The 18,014-nt window shown below is 38.2% G+C and overlaps 1 protein-coding gene across 3 annotated transcripts in view; it reads right to left on the bottom strand.

Moving 5' to 3' along the window:
- Positions 1–18,014, bottom strand: part of NAAA (N-acylethanolamine acid amidase) — a 101,957-nt gene that overhangs the window by 1,199 nt on the left and 82,744 nt on the right. The window contains exon 10 of one of the 3 annotated variants that reach the window (XM_033939419.1): positions 12,056–12,130. The exons of 1 other annotated variant lie outside the window; for it this stretch is intronic. In XM_033939419.1, coding sequence (XP_033795310.1) covers positions 12,056–12,130 — 75 coding nt within the window. Of the gene's footprint in view, positions 1–12,044; positions 12,131–18,014 lie in introns of all 3 variants that reach the window. One more of the 3 variants, XM_033939504.1, reaches the window with a different exon arrangement.

Raw genomic sequence — 18,014 nt, forward strand, 5'->3', positions numbered from 1 at the left:
GGCTAGAGCAGGGGTGTCCAATGTCGGTCCTCAAGGGCTGCAATCCAGTCGGGTTTTCAGGATTTCCCCAATGAATTTGCATGAGATCTATTAGCATACAATGAAAGCAGTGCATGCAAATAGACCTCATGTATATTCATTGGGGAAATCCTGAAAATCCGACTGGACTGCGGCCCTCGAGGACCGACATTGGACACCCCTGGGCTAGAGAAAGGGTAGGGTTAGATATGAATGCTCAACAGAAGATGAAGAGATCTGTAAGGATGTAGAAAAGGCAGTGGTAGAATATTTTGACATTAATGATAGCTTAGACTGGTACAGTAAGGGGTGAAGATAAAGAGATGGAGGTAGAAGAGGCTCATCCAAAAGACAGTCTAAAAGTAATAAAAGAACAGCATATGAGATTTTTTGGGGGGGAAGGAGTGTTGAGGAATTGTTGAGGGAGTTACAGGGTCTCAGAGCAAAGCAATACAAATCAGTTTATTCACTGATGATGTGATTTTGACTGTAATTGAGACGACTGGCTTTGCCTAATCTGATAAAAGAGATTGAGAATTATGGGCAAGTGTTAGAATTTAAAAGAAATTTTACTAAGTCATAAACATAACCATATTGAGTTTCTCAGTTGGGAAGGGGGAGTTAGGGTTTACAAGAGGTACCTTACCATTTCAGTAAGCTAAAGGAAACTTGTGATTATCTGGGAGTATACTTAATTGCTTGGTCCAGTCAATTATTTGTAGTCATTAATGCTATATTACCGATGAATACAGATTTAGAGAGCTGAACGGGGATGACAGGAATCCCACGAGACCCGCGGGGATCCCACGGGTTCACCCTTCGGGTCGTGGGGATCCTGTGGGGATGCCCCCCTAGGGTCGCGAGGTTGGATGCGAGGCTCGTCTTCTCCCTACCTGCCCTGCCGCAGCACACAGCCGATCAGAATGGAAGTCTTCCACGATGTCAGCGCTGACGTCTGAGGGAGGGCTTAAGCAGAGTATGAAGATGAAGCAAGAGAAGTGAATGGTCAATAAGGTCAAACAATGCTGAGAGATCTAAAAATACTGCTAGGGTAATCTGTTACAGTAATCAGTTTCTCCATGGAGGCCATTTTACAAATACTAGCTAGGAACTATAGTATTTAGCTTTTGTGACTCCGGAGGCAGGCATTGTTTGCCAAAACACAGTTCTGATAACTTCAACATTCCAAATTTTTACGAATAAGAAGAAAAAAGATCTGTTACAGATTACCCTAGCAGTATTTTTAGATCTCTCAGCATTGGGGGGCGTGGCTTGGAGCTGCAACGGAATGGACGGGTGATATAGTAGCTCCCTCATAACAAGTCTATATCTTGGATAAATAAGCTTTGAAGAAGAAATTTTTTCATTTGAGACGGTGTTTCTGTGAATATAATGGCAGCTTCAAAACAATCAAAGGGAGAGGTGGCTGGTACAAGCGGAGTAAGTGCGAAAAGATCAAAAACGGAAACGCTGACCCCCTCAAAAGCTCCGTTGCCAGGTGAGGAAAGAATTGATGTAGGAAATGAACTCAGACAGATTAAAGAAATAGTACTGAATAATTCAAAAAAGATACAAGAAGCCATTGATGAAGTGGCGCTTCTTATAAGGAAAATGGCTGTGTTAGATAAAAAAATGGATCAGTTAGAAAAAAGAACTGAGGTGACTGAAGCAGAGATTAGACAGTTGAAGCCAGATAAAAAGTTACTTATGAGCCTTACAAGTGATCTGGAAGATTGTATTAATCGCAGTAAAAGGAATAATTTAAGGGTAATTGGGCTGCCGGAAGGATCAGAAAAAAATGATCCTGTTTCATTTTTAGAAAATTTTTTACCTAAAATCCTGCCGTTAAAGTTCAAGTATCCGATGGAGTTTGAAAGGGCTCACAGAATTCCGACAAGAAGATCAAATAAACAGCTGGGACCGCGTCCTTTGATATTCAAGCTGTTAAGATTTCAGCAGGTTGCAGAAATCCTGAGACTGGCTAAAGAAAACCGGAATTTAAAATATCAGGATTCAAAAATATACATTGTGCCTGACTTCGCCAGGGCTACGGCTCAGAAAAGAAAGAAACTGTTGGACTTCAGACCGAAATGAAAGAATCTAGGGGCGAGATATGGGCTGTTTTATCCAGCCATAATGAAGGTCACATATGACAATAAGACTCTTAATTTTGAGGATCCAGAGAAGTTAAGTGACTTTATTGAAAACTGTGAATGCCAGATGTCAGTTTAATTTATTTTAAATGCAGCTAGCAGACTCTGTGTAGGAGTGGAATGGAACTGGACATATAAGGAAAATGGAAAACTATTGGATGTGAAGGAATAAATAATTGGTGGGACAATTTGCTTAAGTTTAAAGTAAAATGTTGGAAAGTAGAAATGAATATGGAAAGATATTCAGCAAAGGAAATAAGTGCTGGAATTAATGTACAGTGGGTTGTTAAAGAAGTGGAAAAGCTAGCACTACTTCTGTAATAAAGATGAGAAGCGGAGTTGAAATATAAACTATGCCAAAAGCTTTGATGAATTGAACAGATATAAGATTTTATGAAAGTGCTGGAGTTAAAAAAAAAAAAAAAAATACAATAAACTGTTAAAAGGTTGGAATGGCGGCACTACGTTTGAAATTAGGAGAAGCGGGGATACAGTATAAGATATGACATTATATTGAGGATTTTCAAGAAGATGAAATGGTGGCGAGACTTTTGGAAACAGGAAGTGAAGCAGAATTACAATATAAAACAAGACAATGTATTCAAGATGTGGGAAGTTATAGGAGTTTAACACAAATACTTTTCTTGAAAGATGATTGAGAGAATGGATTGCATATCAGAAATTTGACTTTAAGAATGCTGAATGGTCTTAAATGTATGGTATATGTATTGGATAGTATGGATGAATTATAATTCAGTATTTCATATTAAATGGGGATATAGAATGAGGAGTGTTTTATATAACTTGATTCCATGTTATGTTTCAAATACACAGTTTCTTATATAACGAGCCTGTTGTTATAATTTAATGGTAATTACAAAGGGCTCATTATAGAAAAAGTCTTATTAACCCCTTCTTTTGGATATTAGTGCAAAGTATTAATGTAAGAGTTAGGGAAGGTGTTGAAAAGTTGAGAAGGGTTTTGGTTCATTTATAGCAGGGGTGCCCACACTTTTTGGGCTTGCGAGCTACTTTTTAAATGACCAAGTCAAAATGATCTACCAACAATAAAATAAAAAAAAAACACAAAGCACACTGTACGCATAGAAAATGTTAATCATCATTCCTATTCCAGGGTTTTTCAAAGAGGTCAAAGCAGATGACTCTAAGCACTATCACCTCAGTAACAACCATACAAAAATAGACAAATATACCCCCTCCCTTTTTACTAAACCACGATAGCAGTTTTTAGCGCAGGGAGCTGCGCTGAATGCCCAGCGCTGCTCTCGACACTCATAGGCTCCCTGCGCTAAAAACCTCTATTGCGGTTTAGTAAAAGGGGATCTTAGTGTAAAATATAGACAGCAGATATAAATTCAGACACATTTTTATCACTAAATTTAAAATAAAATCATTTTCCCTACCTTGTCTGGTGATTTCATGAGTCTCTGGTTGCACTTTCTTCTTCTGACTGTGCATCCAATCTTTCTTCCCTTCTTTTAGCCTGTATGCTTCCTCTCCTCCAGACCTCATTCCTTCCCCCAACTTTTCCTTCCTCTTCCCTGCCCTTTCTTTCTCTCTGCCTCCCTTTCTTTTTTTTCTGTTTCTCTTCTTTCCTTCTGTCTCCCTGCCTGCCCTTTTTCTTTCTTTCTCCCTGCCCTCCCCCAAGCCACTGCCACTGCCATTACCATCGGGGACCAGGACCCAAACACCACCAATAACAGGCCCCAAGCTCTCCCTGCTTCGGCCAACCAGCATTCCTCTCCCCGACGTCAATTCTGCCGTCGGGAAGAGGAAGGCTGATCAGGCCAAGATCGTGATCAACCTATTGGGGGAAATGCTGCCGGGTCCTGCCTTCGCGGAAACAGAAAGTTGGCAGGACCCGGCAGGAAGAAGAACAAATGCTTCACTAACCTGTCTCCCGCATTAGCCCGTAGCGAACGCTTGCTTCAGGGCTCTCAACATGTGCGTGCCGGCTTCCCTTCTCTCCCCCCCCCCCCCCCGGACATAACTTTCGGTTTCGGAGGGAAGAGAAGAGAAGCCGGCACGCACACGTTAGAGCCTGGAGCATAAGTTCGCTACGGGCTGAAATCTCCAAGCCGGTTTTTTGGGGTTTTTTTTTTAATGTTCAGCAGCGGCAGATGACAGCTGGGCGGACCGCCCAGCTAAAAGGCCCTAGGGAGAACACTGGAGAGGAAGGCTGATCGGCCCGTAGATCAGGACGGCAACACGAGTCCATCACGGAGCCCGGGATGGGCTCCGCGATCAACTCGAGTTGCCTTCCTGAGCTACTGGTCGATCGCGATCGACGCGTTGGGCACCCCTGATTTATAGGAATGAAAACAAATTTAAATATTGTTTTATGGGGTTTCTTTTATTGTTAAAAGGGAAAAGTGAATATAGCTATAGAAGCTGGTTATAGGATTTTTGGAGGAGTTAAAAAATGAGTGAAGATAGTAACTATTTTAATATCTAATAGATATATTTTTTTAAAAAAAATTTTTTTTGGAAGATGTATGAAAAGATGATGCATTGTAAAGTATTTAAAATTATTTGGATCTTGTTTTAACAAATTGGTATGAAGACTAGAGGTTTTCAAAGATATTTATGAATTTAGTATAATTTGAGGGGAAGGGGAAAAAAAATTAGTAAAAGAGTAAAGAAATTAAATGTAATTTATGAATTATATTCATAATGATGTACTGCAAATATTATAATATGAGAAACTTTATATGAGAATTTATATGATAGAATATACTGATGTTTAGTTATAAGGTTAACTAAAATGTATTATGTTAAAGGAAGGTAATAAGAATAGAGTATTTTATATATAATTGTTATACACTAATTGGGGATTCCTTATAAACTTTTATTAATGTTTTAGGGATTGACTTATAAGGATGGTAATATTTATTTGGGGATTTTTTGAGAGTTTGAGGGGAAAATGGATAAAAGTTTCTTATAAATTAATTATTAAAAGGATTAATTTAGTTAGGAATTCATGGGAGGAAATAAATGAAGATAGCTTATTGATTTGTAAGAATGTGATATATGTATAATTGACCTGGGGGAGATTCTTGTCACTTGTTGCCATATGTGGTTTTCCAGGCTTTCACTTTTATTAAAGGGTGGGGGGGGGATAGGGAGGAGGGAGGGGGGGAGGGATGATTAATGTTTCTTTAAGACATGAAATTAGGAGGAATGTAAAAATTGAATTGTTTCAATATAATTTTATTTTTTGGGAAAAAAAGGGATGGGGGATTAGGGGAAAGGGGTTATATCTTAAATATGTGCGGATGTCTGATCATAATATTTATTATAGAGTTATGTGTCAAATTTTAATCATAATAATAGAAGGATATTAAAATTTTCTCTATAAATGTCAATGGTCTAAATCACCCAATTAAGAGGAAGAAAATGTTAGCTTTTCTACATAAACAGGATACGGATGTATATTTCATTCAAGAGACGCACCTTTCTGGGATTGAATCTAAGAAGCTGTCGGGGTTGGATATCCAAATGTTTGTTTGCACCTGCTGTAGGGAAAAAAGCTGGGGTAGCTGTTCTTGTAAATAGGAAATGCAGTGCTGATTTTCAATTAATAAATTCTGATCCTTTAGGACAGGGGTGTCGAAGTCGGTCCTCGAGGGCCGCAATCCAGTCAGGTTTTCAAGATTTCCCCAATGAATATGCATGAGATCTATGTGCATGCACTGCTTTCAATGCATATTCATTGGGGAAATTTTGAAAACCCGACTGGATTGCGGCCCTCGAGGACCGACTTCGACACCTGTGCTTTAGGAAGATGGGTGCATATCAAAATGGTTCTGGGAAACACAACCCTGGATTTATTTAATTTGTATGCTCCTAATTCAAATCAAATGGAGTTTTTCAAACAAATTCAACAAATATTATTACCACTGGCTGCTTCTAATTTAGTGGTAGCTGGAGATTTCAATGCTGTAATGAATCCGATTTTGGATAAGAGACCAAGCAGAGTTATGAAATCGCTAGGATTAGATAATTTGGTACAATCTTGTGATTTAGTTGATATATGGCATATTCTTCATTTTAATGATCAGGAATTTTCATTTTGTTCTCAGGTACACAAATCTTTTTCACAAATTGATTATATATTTGTGTCTAATAATATAGCACAGCGTATAATAAATGCAGTTATTGATCCTATTGTAATATCGGACCATGCTGGTGTGTGGATTGACTTTCAGAATGATGATTTGGTATATTCTAAATCAATTAGGAGATTTGATAATGCTTTACTTGCGGATTCGAACTTTCTAAAAGATCTTAAATTAAAGATGAATGAATTTTTTCAAATTAATAATTCGGATAATATAAATGTTGAGATTTTATGGGATGCTTTTAAAGCAACAATGAGAGGAAATATTATTTCATATTCAGCATTTATTAAAAAACAACTTAAAAAACAATTTGTTGATTTGGAAAAAGAAATTAAAGTATTAGAAAATATATTAATTGAGAAATGGGAACATAATATATTACAAAAATTATTAAAAGCAAAAGCTAAGTATAATGAGATTTCTTCTCAATTTGTGAGGAAAGATATGTTCTCTCGGCAAGTTCAGTATTATGGTAATTCAAACAAGGCTGGAAGATTATTAGCAAATTTTCTTAAAGCAAAAAAAAGGAAATCTAAGATTATTGCAATTAAAGACATACAAGGCAATACACACACTAACACTAAGGATATTTTAATACAGTTTCTTGATTTTTATAAAGATTTATATTCTTCTGAATCTTATGAAAATAAAGAACAAGATGGGTTAGATTTTTTAAATTCATTTATTGGACCAAATGTTCCGGAACATATAAAAAGAAGTTTAGAAGATCCTATATCTTTAAAAGAAGTAGAATCAGCATTGAAGTCTCTTAGAGTTGGATCCGCTCCAGGTGGCGATGGATATACTGTTGAATTTTATAAATCATTTCAAAATATTATTTTACCATGTCTATTAAATTTATATCAGTACCAAATGAATAATGGGAATATATCAGGTACTATGGCTGATTCTGTAATTATTGTCTTGCCAAAACCAAACAGGGATCCTACTTTGGTTTCAAATTACAGGCCTATCTCTTTATTAAATGTAGATGGTAAATTGGTTGCTAAAGTATTAGCATCAAGATTGGCAAAAGCTCTTCCTTTTATTATTGATGTCCACCAAACAGGATTTATTGCTAAAAGGCATTCTTCAAATAATACTAGATTAGCATTTCACTCTTTAAATTTAGCAAAAAATATTAATGATCCAGCTTTTATAGTGTCTTTAGATGCAGAAAAAGCATTTGATAGAGTGGAATGGAGTTTTATGTATCAAGCTTTAGAATGGTTTGGTATAGACCCCAGTTTTATTAAAATGATTCAGACATTGTATAGCTCTCCTGGTGCAAGATTTTATATTAATAATAATTTATCAGATAGATTTAACTTGCGAAGGGGGGTTAGACAAGGATGTCCTTTGTCCCCCTTACTTTTTGATGTTGTTCTTGAACCCTTAATTGCAATTAATCAAACTAAGGGGATAAAGGGAATCCCATTTTCTAACTGGGAATTTAAACTTTCTGCATATGCAGATGATATTTTACTATATTTAAGAGAACCGGGGAATACTGTTCCATGTTTACTTAATCTTCTAGAGAAGTTTGGAAAATTTTCTGGATATAAAATTAATTGGAGTAAATCTGAAGTTCTTCCAATTAATGTTCATTGTACCAAAGGATTATTCGATTCATATTCATTTATATGGAAAGATGAAGGTTTAAAATACTTAGGTATTATTATCAAAAATACAATTGAGGACACAGTGAAAGAAAATGAAAAACTTTTATTAAGAAAGATAACAGAAATGTGTGAGCAATGGAATCCTTTACATCTCTCTTGGTGGGGAAGAGTTCAAACAATTAAAATGATGATATTGCCTGTGGTTTGTTATCAAACGAGTATGATACCAATATTTTTTCAGGGGTCATTTTATAAAAAGTTAAACAATGTTCTTACAAAATTTGTTTGGTTTGGGAAAAGACCCAGAATTGCTTTAGCATCATTAAAAGACCAATTGTGGAGGGAGGGGTAAATTTTCCAAATTTTTATAGGTCCATCAAGCCTATATTCTAAGACAGGGTATGTATTGGATCCTCCCAGATCTCATGGAGAATATACCTGATTGGTTATATTTAGAATGGCAGCTCCTGTTCCCATTACATTTAGAGCATGTAATTAGTATAAAATTGCCTAGGAAATACAAAGATAATAGAATTTTACTTGATACTTGGAAGACCTTAAGGTATATTACTAATTTGTCACCAGATCCAATTGCAAAATCATTAAATCAATCCATTTGGGTTAACTCCAGGATCAGGATTGGCGGATTTAAGATCGTCTGGAAGCAGTGGATAATTGCAGGTATACGGACATTGAATGATGTTATTTCAGATGGATCACTGCTTAGTTTTTCACAATTGCAACATAAATTTGACTTAAATAAAACACAATATTTTAAATGGTTGCAATTGAAGCAGGCTATTCAGGTAGGGTTCCCTGAATGGAAGGGTCTTAACACTCAATATAGCTTGCAGGTCCTCTGCTTTCAGGCGGATTTTTTGGGACACCAAGCCGCAAAATGGTATAAATTATTATATGGATTTTTAAATAAAAAAAAGGAAAATGGACTTAGGGATATTTGGAGTATTGAGATTGGACAGACAATTTCTGCATCTCAATGGCCACGATTTTGGTCCTGGAGATTAAGGTCTACAAGGTCAGCATCTATGAGTCAAACGTGGATGTTTTTGTTACATAGAATTTTTTGGACCCCTACACGTTTACAGAAGTTAGATAGTACTAGATCCAATAGATGCTGGCATTGTAGATTAGAAGTTGGGACGTTAGATCATTTAATTTATTTTTATCCCTGTGTAAATGCTTTTTGGAAACTAATTTGGCCCCAAATTAATAAATTATTAGAGAACCATGTAGGACTTTCGTATGACACTATATTATTTGGTACAGCAATAAGAACTCAGAGCCCGATTTCTGCAAATAACAACAAGTTATTATTAATATTGACAGGGGTCGCCATGCAACAAATTACTCAAAATTGGAAAGATTATACTAAATTAAACTATACATTTTAGTGGAATTCAGTTTGTCACATATATAAGATGGAAAAGATGATAGCGTTACAACAAGGAAATATTCATAATTTTAAAAAAATATGGGGACCATTGACTATTTATTCTAATGATCAGATATCACAGCACATGGGTAGTATATATGTGGGGGTGGGTTGGGGAATGTATATCATTTGAAATAGGATTGATAATAAAAAGGGGGGTATTTAATTTTTCATATAAGAATATTTGATTGTAAATACAAGTGATATGTGGAAATTGTTTATATTATGTTTAATTCACTTGTTGTAAGATGCAAAAATGAATAAAGAATTATAAAAAAAAAAAAAAAAGATCTCTCAGCATTGTTTGACCTTATTGACCATTCACTTCTCTTGCTTCATCTTCATACTCTGGGATTATCAAGCTATGTTTTAGCATGATTTCCTCCCACTGTTAAAAGAATTAAAACTATGGCTAATTTCTATCGATCTTTTTTCTTATTCATAAAAATTTGGAATGAGCTTCCTTCTAGTTAGACTTCTCTCTCATTTAACAATTTTCTGGAAAGTGCTGAAAACTTACTTATTTCAGAAATTTCTGACTGACTCCCCTGCTTCAAACTAACGACTATAGAAGTTAAGGTTCTGCCCCAATTCCTTGTATATTTTGCTAATATTTTGTTAACTTAGTCGAGCCCTCTTGTAGGGATGAATCAGTATATAAAACTAAAAGATTGGATTGGATTGTGCTTTTCAGACCACTACCATCTCTGGAGAATTCAAAACTAAGTCATTCATTTGTGGTGTTCCCCCAAGGTTCCATTTTATCTTCCTCTATTTAATTTGTTCCTGAGCCCATTAGCAGTACTCATTCTGGACCTCGAGATTTCCTTTCATTTCTATACAGATATTTTACTCCTCTACCATACTGATTTTGATAACTTCAACATTAGGCCTTTATAACACTGTCTAGATTCTACTGCATGATGGCTAGTAACATTGACCCATCTTAAATAGTGACAGCATAATTGCATGCTGGATATCTGGCTTCTATAGTCCAGAGTTTGATCTACTACAGTTAGGTACTACTACTACTACTCCTGTTAAAAGCTTCCGTTATCTTGGTGTCATCTTGGATTCTCAACTTTCATTTGCCCCTCAGGTATCTATAATTTGTAGATCTGGTTTCTTTGTCTTATGACAACTGCACGCCATTCTTTGCTTTTTTTTTTATCATGATACTGTGCATTCATTCATTTTGTCATTTTTCATGACTAAGATTGACTACTGTAATATTATCTATCTAGGAGTAGCTAAATCTTCAGCTCATCTCTTATGTAAGCTATATAATTCTGACCTTGTTACCCCAGCATTAAAACACCATCATTGGCTTCCATATTCGATTCAAAGTAATAATTATTATTAGCCTTTAAAGCATTTAGATCAGGGTTTCTAATCGATCTAGCCTTTCTTACCATCCCAACTTTTTCAATCCTTGAATGACCAACAGACTCAACAGGAAACCACTAGACACCATTACCACTTGCAATTCATAGTGAACTATAAAAAAAAAATGTTTAAGCCATTAAAATGTGGCTCTTTCAGGATGCTTATGGTACTTGATCAGACTGGAATGAAGTGGAGTTGAGTGACAGCTCCATAAAAGTATTTGTCTTTCTTTATGTTGGTTGAATACTGGCTTTTACTATCTGATACTGTCTTGTTCCTGTCTATTTTAGGCTGTAAACTGCCTTATCCTGTAGTGGTAGTTGAAGTGGTATAGTACGTTCCCAATATATAAATAGCACTGCATCATAAGCAGTGGACTCGACAAAGAACTGTGTTTTGGCAAACAATGCCTGCCTCCAGAGTCACAAAAGCTAAATGCTATAGTTCCTAGCTAGTATTTGTAAAATGGCCTCCATGGAGAAACTATATACTCTAGAAGCAAAGACTGGAATACCTGACAGACTGTCACAAAAGTAACAAAAGACTGAAATACTGCCCGACTTATTTTTCTGATGATCTGGTAGTATCCCAGTCTTTGCTTTTGGTGTTTACAGATTTTCTCCTTGGAGGCCATTTTACAAATACCAGCCAGACACTACAGCATTTAGCTTTTGTAACTCCTGAAGTAAGTATTGTTTGCTGAAACATAGTTCTATGCATAGTTCACTGCTTATGATACAGTGCTACACAATAGACCTCCTGGTAACTATTGTTTTATAATACCCTCTTTGAGCTTTAGTTCACTGTTTTTTATAGCATTATATTATAGACTATGCTGATAAACTGTTTTTATAGCGCCCTTTTGGGCTCAACATCTGTCAATACATTTTTGGGGGGGACCTTCTGGTATTTATCTCTTTCTGGTTGGAAGCCCATGTACCATCCCTATTTTCTGCTTTTTTATTTTTTTGTTGTACTACACATAGGGGGTTTTCTCCTTTTGTTTTCTTACTAGCAGAACAGGCAATAATGTGACAGGATCTCCATTCAGATTTTCTGAGACAGGAATTTGAATCTTCTCTACCATTCCAAGTGACCCTGCACAGATCACATTCTAATCTGATGTTTTCAGGAACAAGCTGGAAACCAGCTGCGTGATCTGTCTTTTCTAATCCACCAACTAAAGTAACAAATCTTTTTACAGCAACATCACAGGAAAAACCAACTGCTGTGATCAGAGAAATTCTTCATTTCCCCTTTGATCTCTTACATTTTTCTTACACGGTATTCTTTCTAATCCTTGTTGAATACAGGTCTGGTTGGGTAGCACACATTATTGTTGTGTATATTGTAAGTCTGAAAAATGGATACAAAATGGATGAGGACACAGTGGAAATAAAATATCACAACATGATTTAGTTTATTTACAAGCCAAACATAGATTCTCTGCCAACTTAGTAGATTAAAAGAATAAGTGCTTGAGAACTTCAATTGCTGTTAAAAAATTTTCAAACAAGATTTATATTCAGAGTATGGATTGATGAAGAAGTGATATTCGTGCATTAAGTTATGCTGAGCAATATATGCTGTATACCTCCAATGGTCCAAAATTACTAAAGTTACATTAAGAGTGTCATGATATGAACATTCTTTTAAATTTGAGCTATCAAGTTGGTGCATTTATCTGAAGAATTATATCAAGTTGGGTGTTTCTTTTAATAAAATAACTAACATTTTCAGTTCTCATCTAGAGAAAATGGAACAATAATGTCTGCAGTTAAAAGGGCAATGCTATAAATTAGTTTCTAGACTTATGCATCACTTGTACACATCTCGGGGGCCAATAATTGACAAATATATATGTATGTGCACTAGGTGCTATTCTTTAAGGTAGCACGTAAGTGATATATTACATAACTGCAAGGAAAAAAATGTGCAGTGGCATAGCTAGGATTGAATGGGCCCAAAGTACTGGGGGTAAGGGGATGCACATTTCCTAAAGCTGACATATTACAATACATTTTTTAAAATACTTTTTCCCCCTAACATCGTCTAAGCATTGTTTTGGCCCCAAAGACTCTTCTACTTTTTAAAAACTCTCTCCAGGGTCTCCTGTTCTTTTGACATTTCTTTTTTAAGTCCACATCCTTCTTTTTTAGTGTCTCTATCTATCCTGTCCAGTATCTCCATTCTGTATCTGTGTCCCTAAACTCCCTACAGATCCAGCATCTCTTTTGTGGTCCTGTCACTCCCCTTAGCTTCTCTCCTTTCTCTTCCCTTCCTCCTGCACCCCCTTGACCCCACCACCACCCACCTTCAGTAGCCTGGTATTTCTCTCTCTCTCTTCCCCCCCCCCCTCCCTTTCCACCTCTGGTTGACCATCTCTCCTCAAGTCCGGTCTCTGCCTCTCTCTTTCTCCCCTCCATGCCACCTCCCCTATGTCCAGGACTCTCTCTCTTCCCTCAGCCACCAAACCACCCCAGGTCAGGTCTCTCTTTCCCACCCCACCCATGTGCTCTGACCGGGATCTTGCCCCATGCACCTGGCATAGGTCCAGAGTCTGCCTTCCTTCATTCTCCCCCAGTACTCCATATGCTGGTGGGTTGTGGCAAAGGCAGCACTGAAGTCTGTTCTCTGTCCAGAGGGGCCTTTCCTCTGCTGCTTCCCACCTCTCTGATGCAGTTTCCTGTGGGCGGGATGCGGCAGAAGAAAGGCACTGCTGCACAGACAGCAGACTTCAGTGGTGCCTCTGCCAGCAGATGAAGGGGACAAATGCCAGACCCATGCGGATGCATGGTGTGGGAGAGACGCTGAACCCAGGTGTGGAGGGAAGCAAAGAGGGCTCCAATTTCAGGTAGCCCCTACCACTGGCAACCATGGGCATTTTGCTGGGCTTGCTGGATATGTGGGTGGAGCATAGGCAGGCCTCCGAGTTATGCATGTAACTTATAGAATATTATCAGTTAAGTGCATCACGTGGTGCACTTAAGCATGCCAACTTAAAACACCAAATGACATGACGTAAGTGATGGTGCCTAAAATTTGATGAGCCAATGCTGGTTTGGGCTAGTATTCTATACTGGAATCTTGGCACCCAAGTACTATTATAGAATTGGCGACTGTGTGGCAGTGGGGCACCTAAAATAAGGCACTAAGATATACAATTACCCTCTAAATCTTTAATAATAATTCTATCTCAATAGAATATCACACTCCATTAGAAGAATGATAAATTACACAGTGATAATGTGGAAATATTTACAACACATGAAAACATTCACTCTTGGTACAATTTTCATTTATAGACACCTATTATACAAACCTGATTTCACTCAGTTATGCAGATAGAGAGGCATATGCACTAAATTTAATGTAAATAGGTGCAAAGTGATGCATGTGGAAAAGAGGAACCCGAGCTATAGCTATGTGTTGCAGAGTTCCATATTACGAGTCAATGCCCAGAAAAAGGATCTAGGTGTCATTAACATAGCAACATGATGGCAGATAAAGGCCAAATGGCCCATCCACAGTAACCATTATCTCTTCCTTTCTCTAAGAGATCCCACATCTTCTTGAATTCACACACAATTTCTGCCTCCACCACTTCTTCTGGGAGACTGTGCCAAGCATCTACCACCCTTTCTGTAAGAAAGTACTTCCTTAGATTACTCCTGAGCCTATCACCTCTTTACTTCATCCTTTGCCTTCTGATTCCAGAGATTCTTTTCAAATGAAAGAGACTCTGCTCATGCACATTTATGTCACATACGTATTTAAATGTCTCTATCATATCTCCCCTCTCCCGCCTTTCCTCTAAAGTATACATATTGAGATAAGAACAGAAGAATTGCCGCTGCTGGATCAGACCAGTGGTCCATCATGCCCAGCAGTTTGCTCACGTGGCGGCCCTCTGGTCAAAGACCAGCGCCCTAACTGAGACTAGCCTTACCTGCGCACGTTCTTGTTCTGCAGGAACGAATCCCTGGAGGGTGTTTTCCCCTATGACAGATTCCGGAAGAGCGTTCCAGTTTTCTACCACTCTCTGGGTGAAGAAGAACTTCCTTACATTTGTACGGAATCTATCCCCTTTCAACTTTAGAGAGTGCCCTCTCGTTCTCCCTACCTTAGAGAGGGTGAACAACCTGTCCTTATCTAAGTCTATCCTCTTCAGTACCTTGAATGTTTCGATCATGTCCCCTCTCAATCTCCTCTGTTCAAGGGAGAAGAGGCCCAGTTTCTCTAATCTTTCGCTGTAAGGCAGCTCCTCCAACCCCTTAACCATCTTAGTTGCTCTTCTCTGGACCCTTTCGAGTAGTACTGTGTCCTTCTTCATGTACCAGTGCTGTACGCAGTACTTCAGGTGAGGGCGCACCATGGCCCGGTACAGCAGCATGAAAACCTTCTCCAATCTGTTCGTGATCCCCTTCTTTATCATTCCTAGCATTCTGTGTGCCCTTTTCGCCGCCGCACATTGCGTGGACAGCTTCATCAACTTGTCGATCAGAACTCCCACATCCCTTTCCTGGGAGGTCTCTCCAAGTATCGCCCCGGACATCCTGTATTCATGCAGGAGATTTTTGTTACCGACATGCATCACTTTACACTTATCCTCATTGAACCTCATCTACCATGTCGATGCCTATTCCTTGAGCCTGATTTAAGTCTGTCCCCATATGCCTTAAGAAAAAGACCACACACCACTTTAGTAGCCTTCCTCTGGACCGACTCCATCCTTTTTACATCTTTGTGAAGGTATGGTCTCCAGAATTGTACACAATATTCTAAATGAGGTCTCACCAGAGTCTTACACAGGGCCATCAATACCTCCTTTTTCATACTGGCCATACCTCTTCCTATGCACTCTAGCATCCTTCTAGCTTTCACCGTCACTCTTTCAACCTGTTTGGCCACTTTAAGATTATCACATACAATCACACAAGTCCCGCTCGTCTGTTGTGCACATAAGTTCTTCACCTCCTACACTGTACCATTCCTTCTGGATTTTGCAGACCAAATGCATGACCTTGTATTAAATTTTAGCTGCCCAATTTCAGACCATTCTTCATACTTCGCTAGGTCTTTCTTCATGTTATTCACACCATCCGGGGTGTCTATTGCAGATTTTGGTATCATCTGCAAAGAGGCAAATCTTACCTGACAGCCCTTCAGCAATATCGCTTATAAAAAAGTTAAGAACAGAACCTTGCGGCACACCACTGGTAACATCCCTTTCCTCACAGCAATCTTAATTAACCACTACCCTTTGTCATCTTCCACTCAACCCAGTTCCTGACCCAGCCCATCACTTTAGGGTCCATCCCAAAGGCACTCAGTTTATTTATTAGACATATGTGTGGAACACTGTCAAAGGCTTTGATAAAATCTAAATGCTCCACATCTAGCACACTCCCTCTACCCAATTCTCTGTTCACCCAGTCAAAGAAATTGATCAGATTTATCTGACAAGACCTACCTCTAGTGAATCCATGTTGCCTCTGGTCCTGTAATCCACCGGATTCAAAAAACTTCACTATTCTCTGTTTTAAAAGTGTTTCCATTAAATTGTTTACCACAGAAGTCAGGCTTACTGGCCTATAATTCCCTACTTCTTCCTTACTTCCAGTTTTGTGTCCACTTTTGTGTAGAGGGGACCACATCTGCTCTTCTCCAGTCCTCTGGTACCACTCCTGACTCTAGAACTTTCCTAAGTTCAGCACCCTCGGATGTACACCATCCAGACCCATCGCTTTGTCTACCTTTAATTTAGCTAGCTCCTCACAAACACAACCCTCTGAAAATTGATCAGGGACCACTCCTCCATCCCTATTTGCATTTGTCATCTGCAGCCCCACTCCTGGTGCTTCAGCCGTGAACATAAAACAGAAATATATGTTAAACAATTCAGCCTTTTCTTTATCAGCTTTTACATATTCCTCTCCTTCACTTTCTCCTTCACTTTTGAGTCTCACAGTACCTCTTTTGCACTTCTTCCTATTTGTATCTTTGCTTTCCTGACTACTCAATCAGCCTCTCTTAACTTTTCCAGATATTTTTGCCCACCTTCCTCTTTCTGTGATCTTTTGTAGTTTATGAAAGCTAACCTCTTATTCCTTACCTTCTCAGCTACTACTTTTGAGAACCAAAGCGGCCTTCTTTTCTCTTACTTTTACTTACTTGCCTCACAAAAAAGGTTTGTCGCCCTTACAATAACTCCTTGCAGTATTACCCTCTGCATTTCTATTCCTTCCAGACATTCTCATCCAGACAATGCCTTGATATAATCCCACATCTGAACAAACTTAGTTTTTTAAAAAGTCTATAACCTTTACTTTTGAATGAGCCCTCTCTATACCCGTCTTAATATTAAACTGTACCATGCAGTGATCACAGTGGGTGATCATCTGGCATCCAGTAACATTAGAAACAATTTCTTTGTTTGTAAGCACTAAGTCCAGTATGACTCCATCTCACGTAGGTTGCATTACCAACTAGTGGAACAGTTCTCTTTGTAAAGAATCCAGGATCTCCCTACTTCTAGAAAACCCCACAATACAGATACCTCAATTAACATCTGGCATGTTAAAATCACCTATTAGTAAAATTTCCCCTTTTTTAGATATATTCTCTATGTCTACTATTAAATCTTCCTGCAATTGAGTGGCTTTAATATGATCTTTAACATATACTGCTATTCCCCCTCCTTTTCTTCTTACCATGTCTTTCCTGAACAGATTAGAGCCTGGTTATAACTACATCCCAGTTATGATTCTCCATGAACCATGTGATTGCTATTATATCTAATTCATCTTCTTCCATCACATCTTTTAGATCCAGAATCCTGTTTCCCTTAGTTTGAGCATTAGTATATACAGCTTTAGAGATATTGCCCCCTTTTCCCATCCGTGTAGAGGTATTCAGTGATTTACTTACCTGAGGGTTTATACCCACCCGGGGGCTTTGATCACCCTGCTCCATCACTTGTAGTTTAAAGCCCTCTTCAGTAGATTAGCCAGCCTGCTGCCGAAGATATTTCTTCCCTTCTTTGATAGATGGATACAACCCTGCTCAGCAGCCCTTCGAAAATCATCCCATGATCCAGGAAGCCAAAATGCTCTCAACGACACCATTCATGTAGCCTTACATTCATCTCTAGAATGCGTGCTTTTCTGACTTGGCCCTTACCCTCGACAGGGATGATGGACGAGAATACGACCTGCGCACCTGACTGCTTCACCTTCTC

Source organism: Geotrypetes seraphini, chromosome 1 (genome assembly GCF_902459505.1).
Source record: "Geotrypetes seraphini chromosome 1, aGeoSer1.1, whole genome shotgun sequence".
NCBI lineage: Eukaryota > Metazoa > Chordata > Amphibia > Gymnophiona > Dermophiidae > Geotrypetes > Geotrypetes seraphini.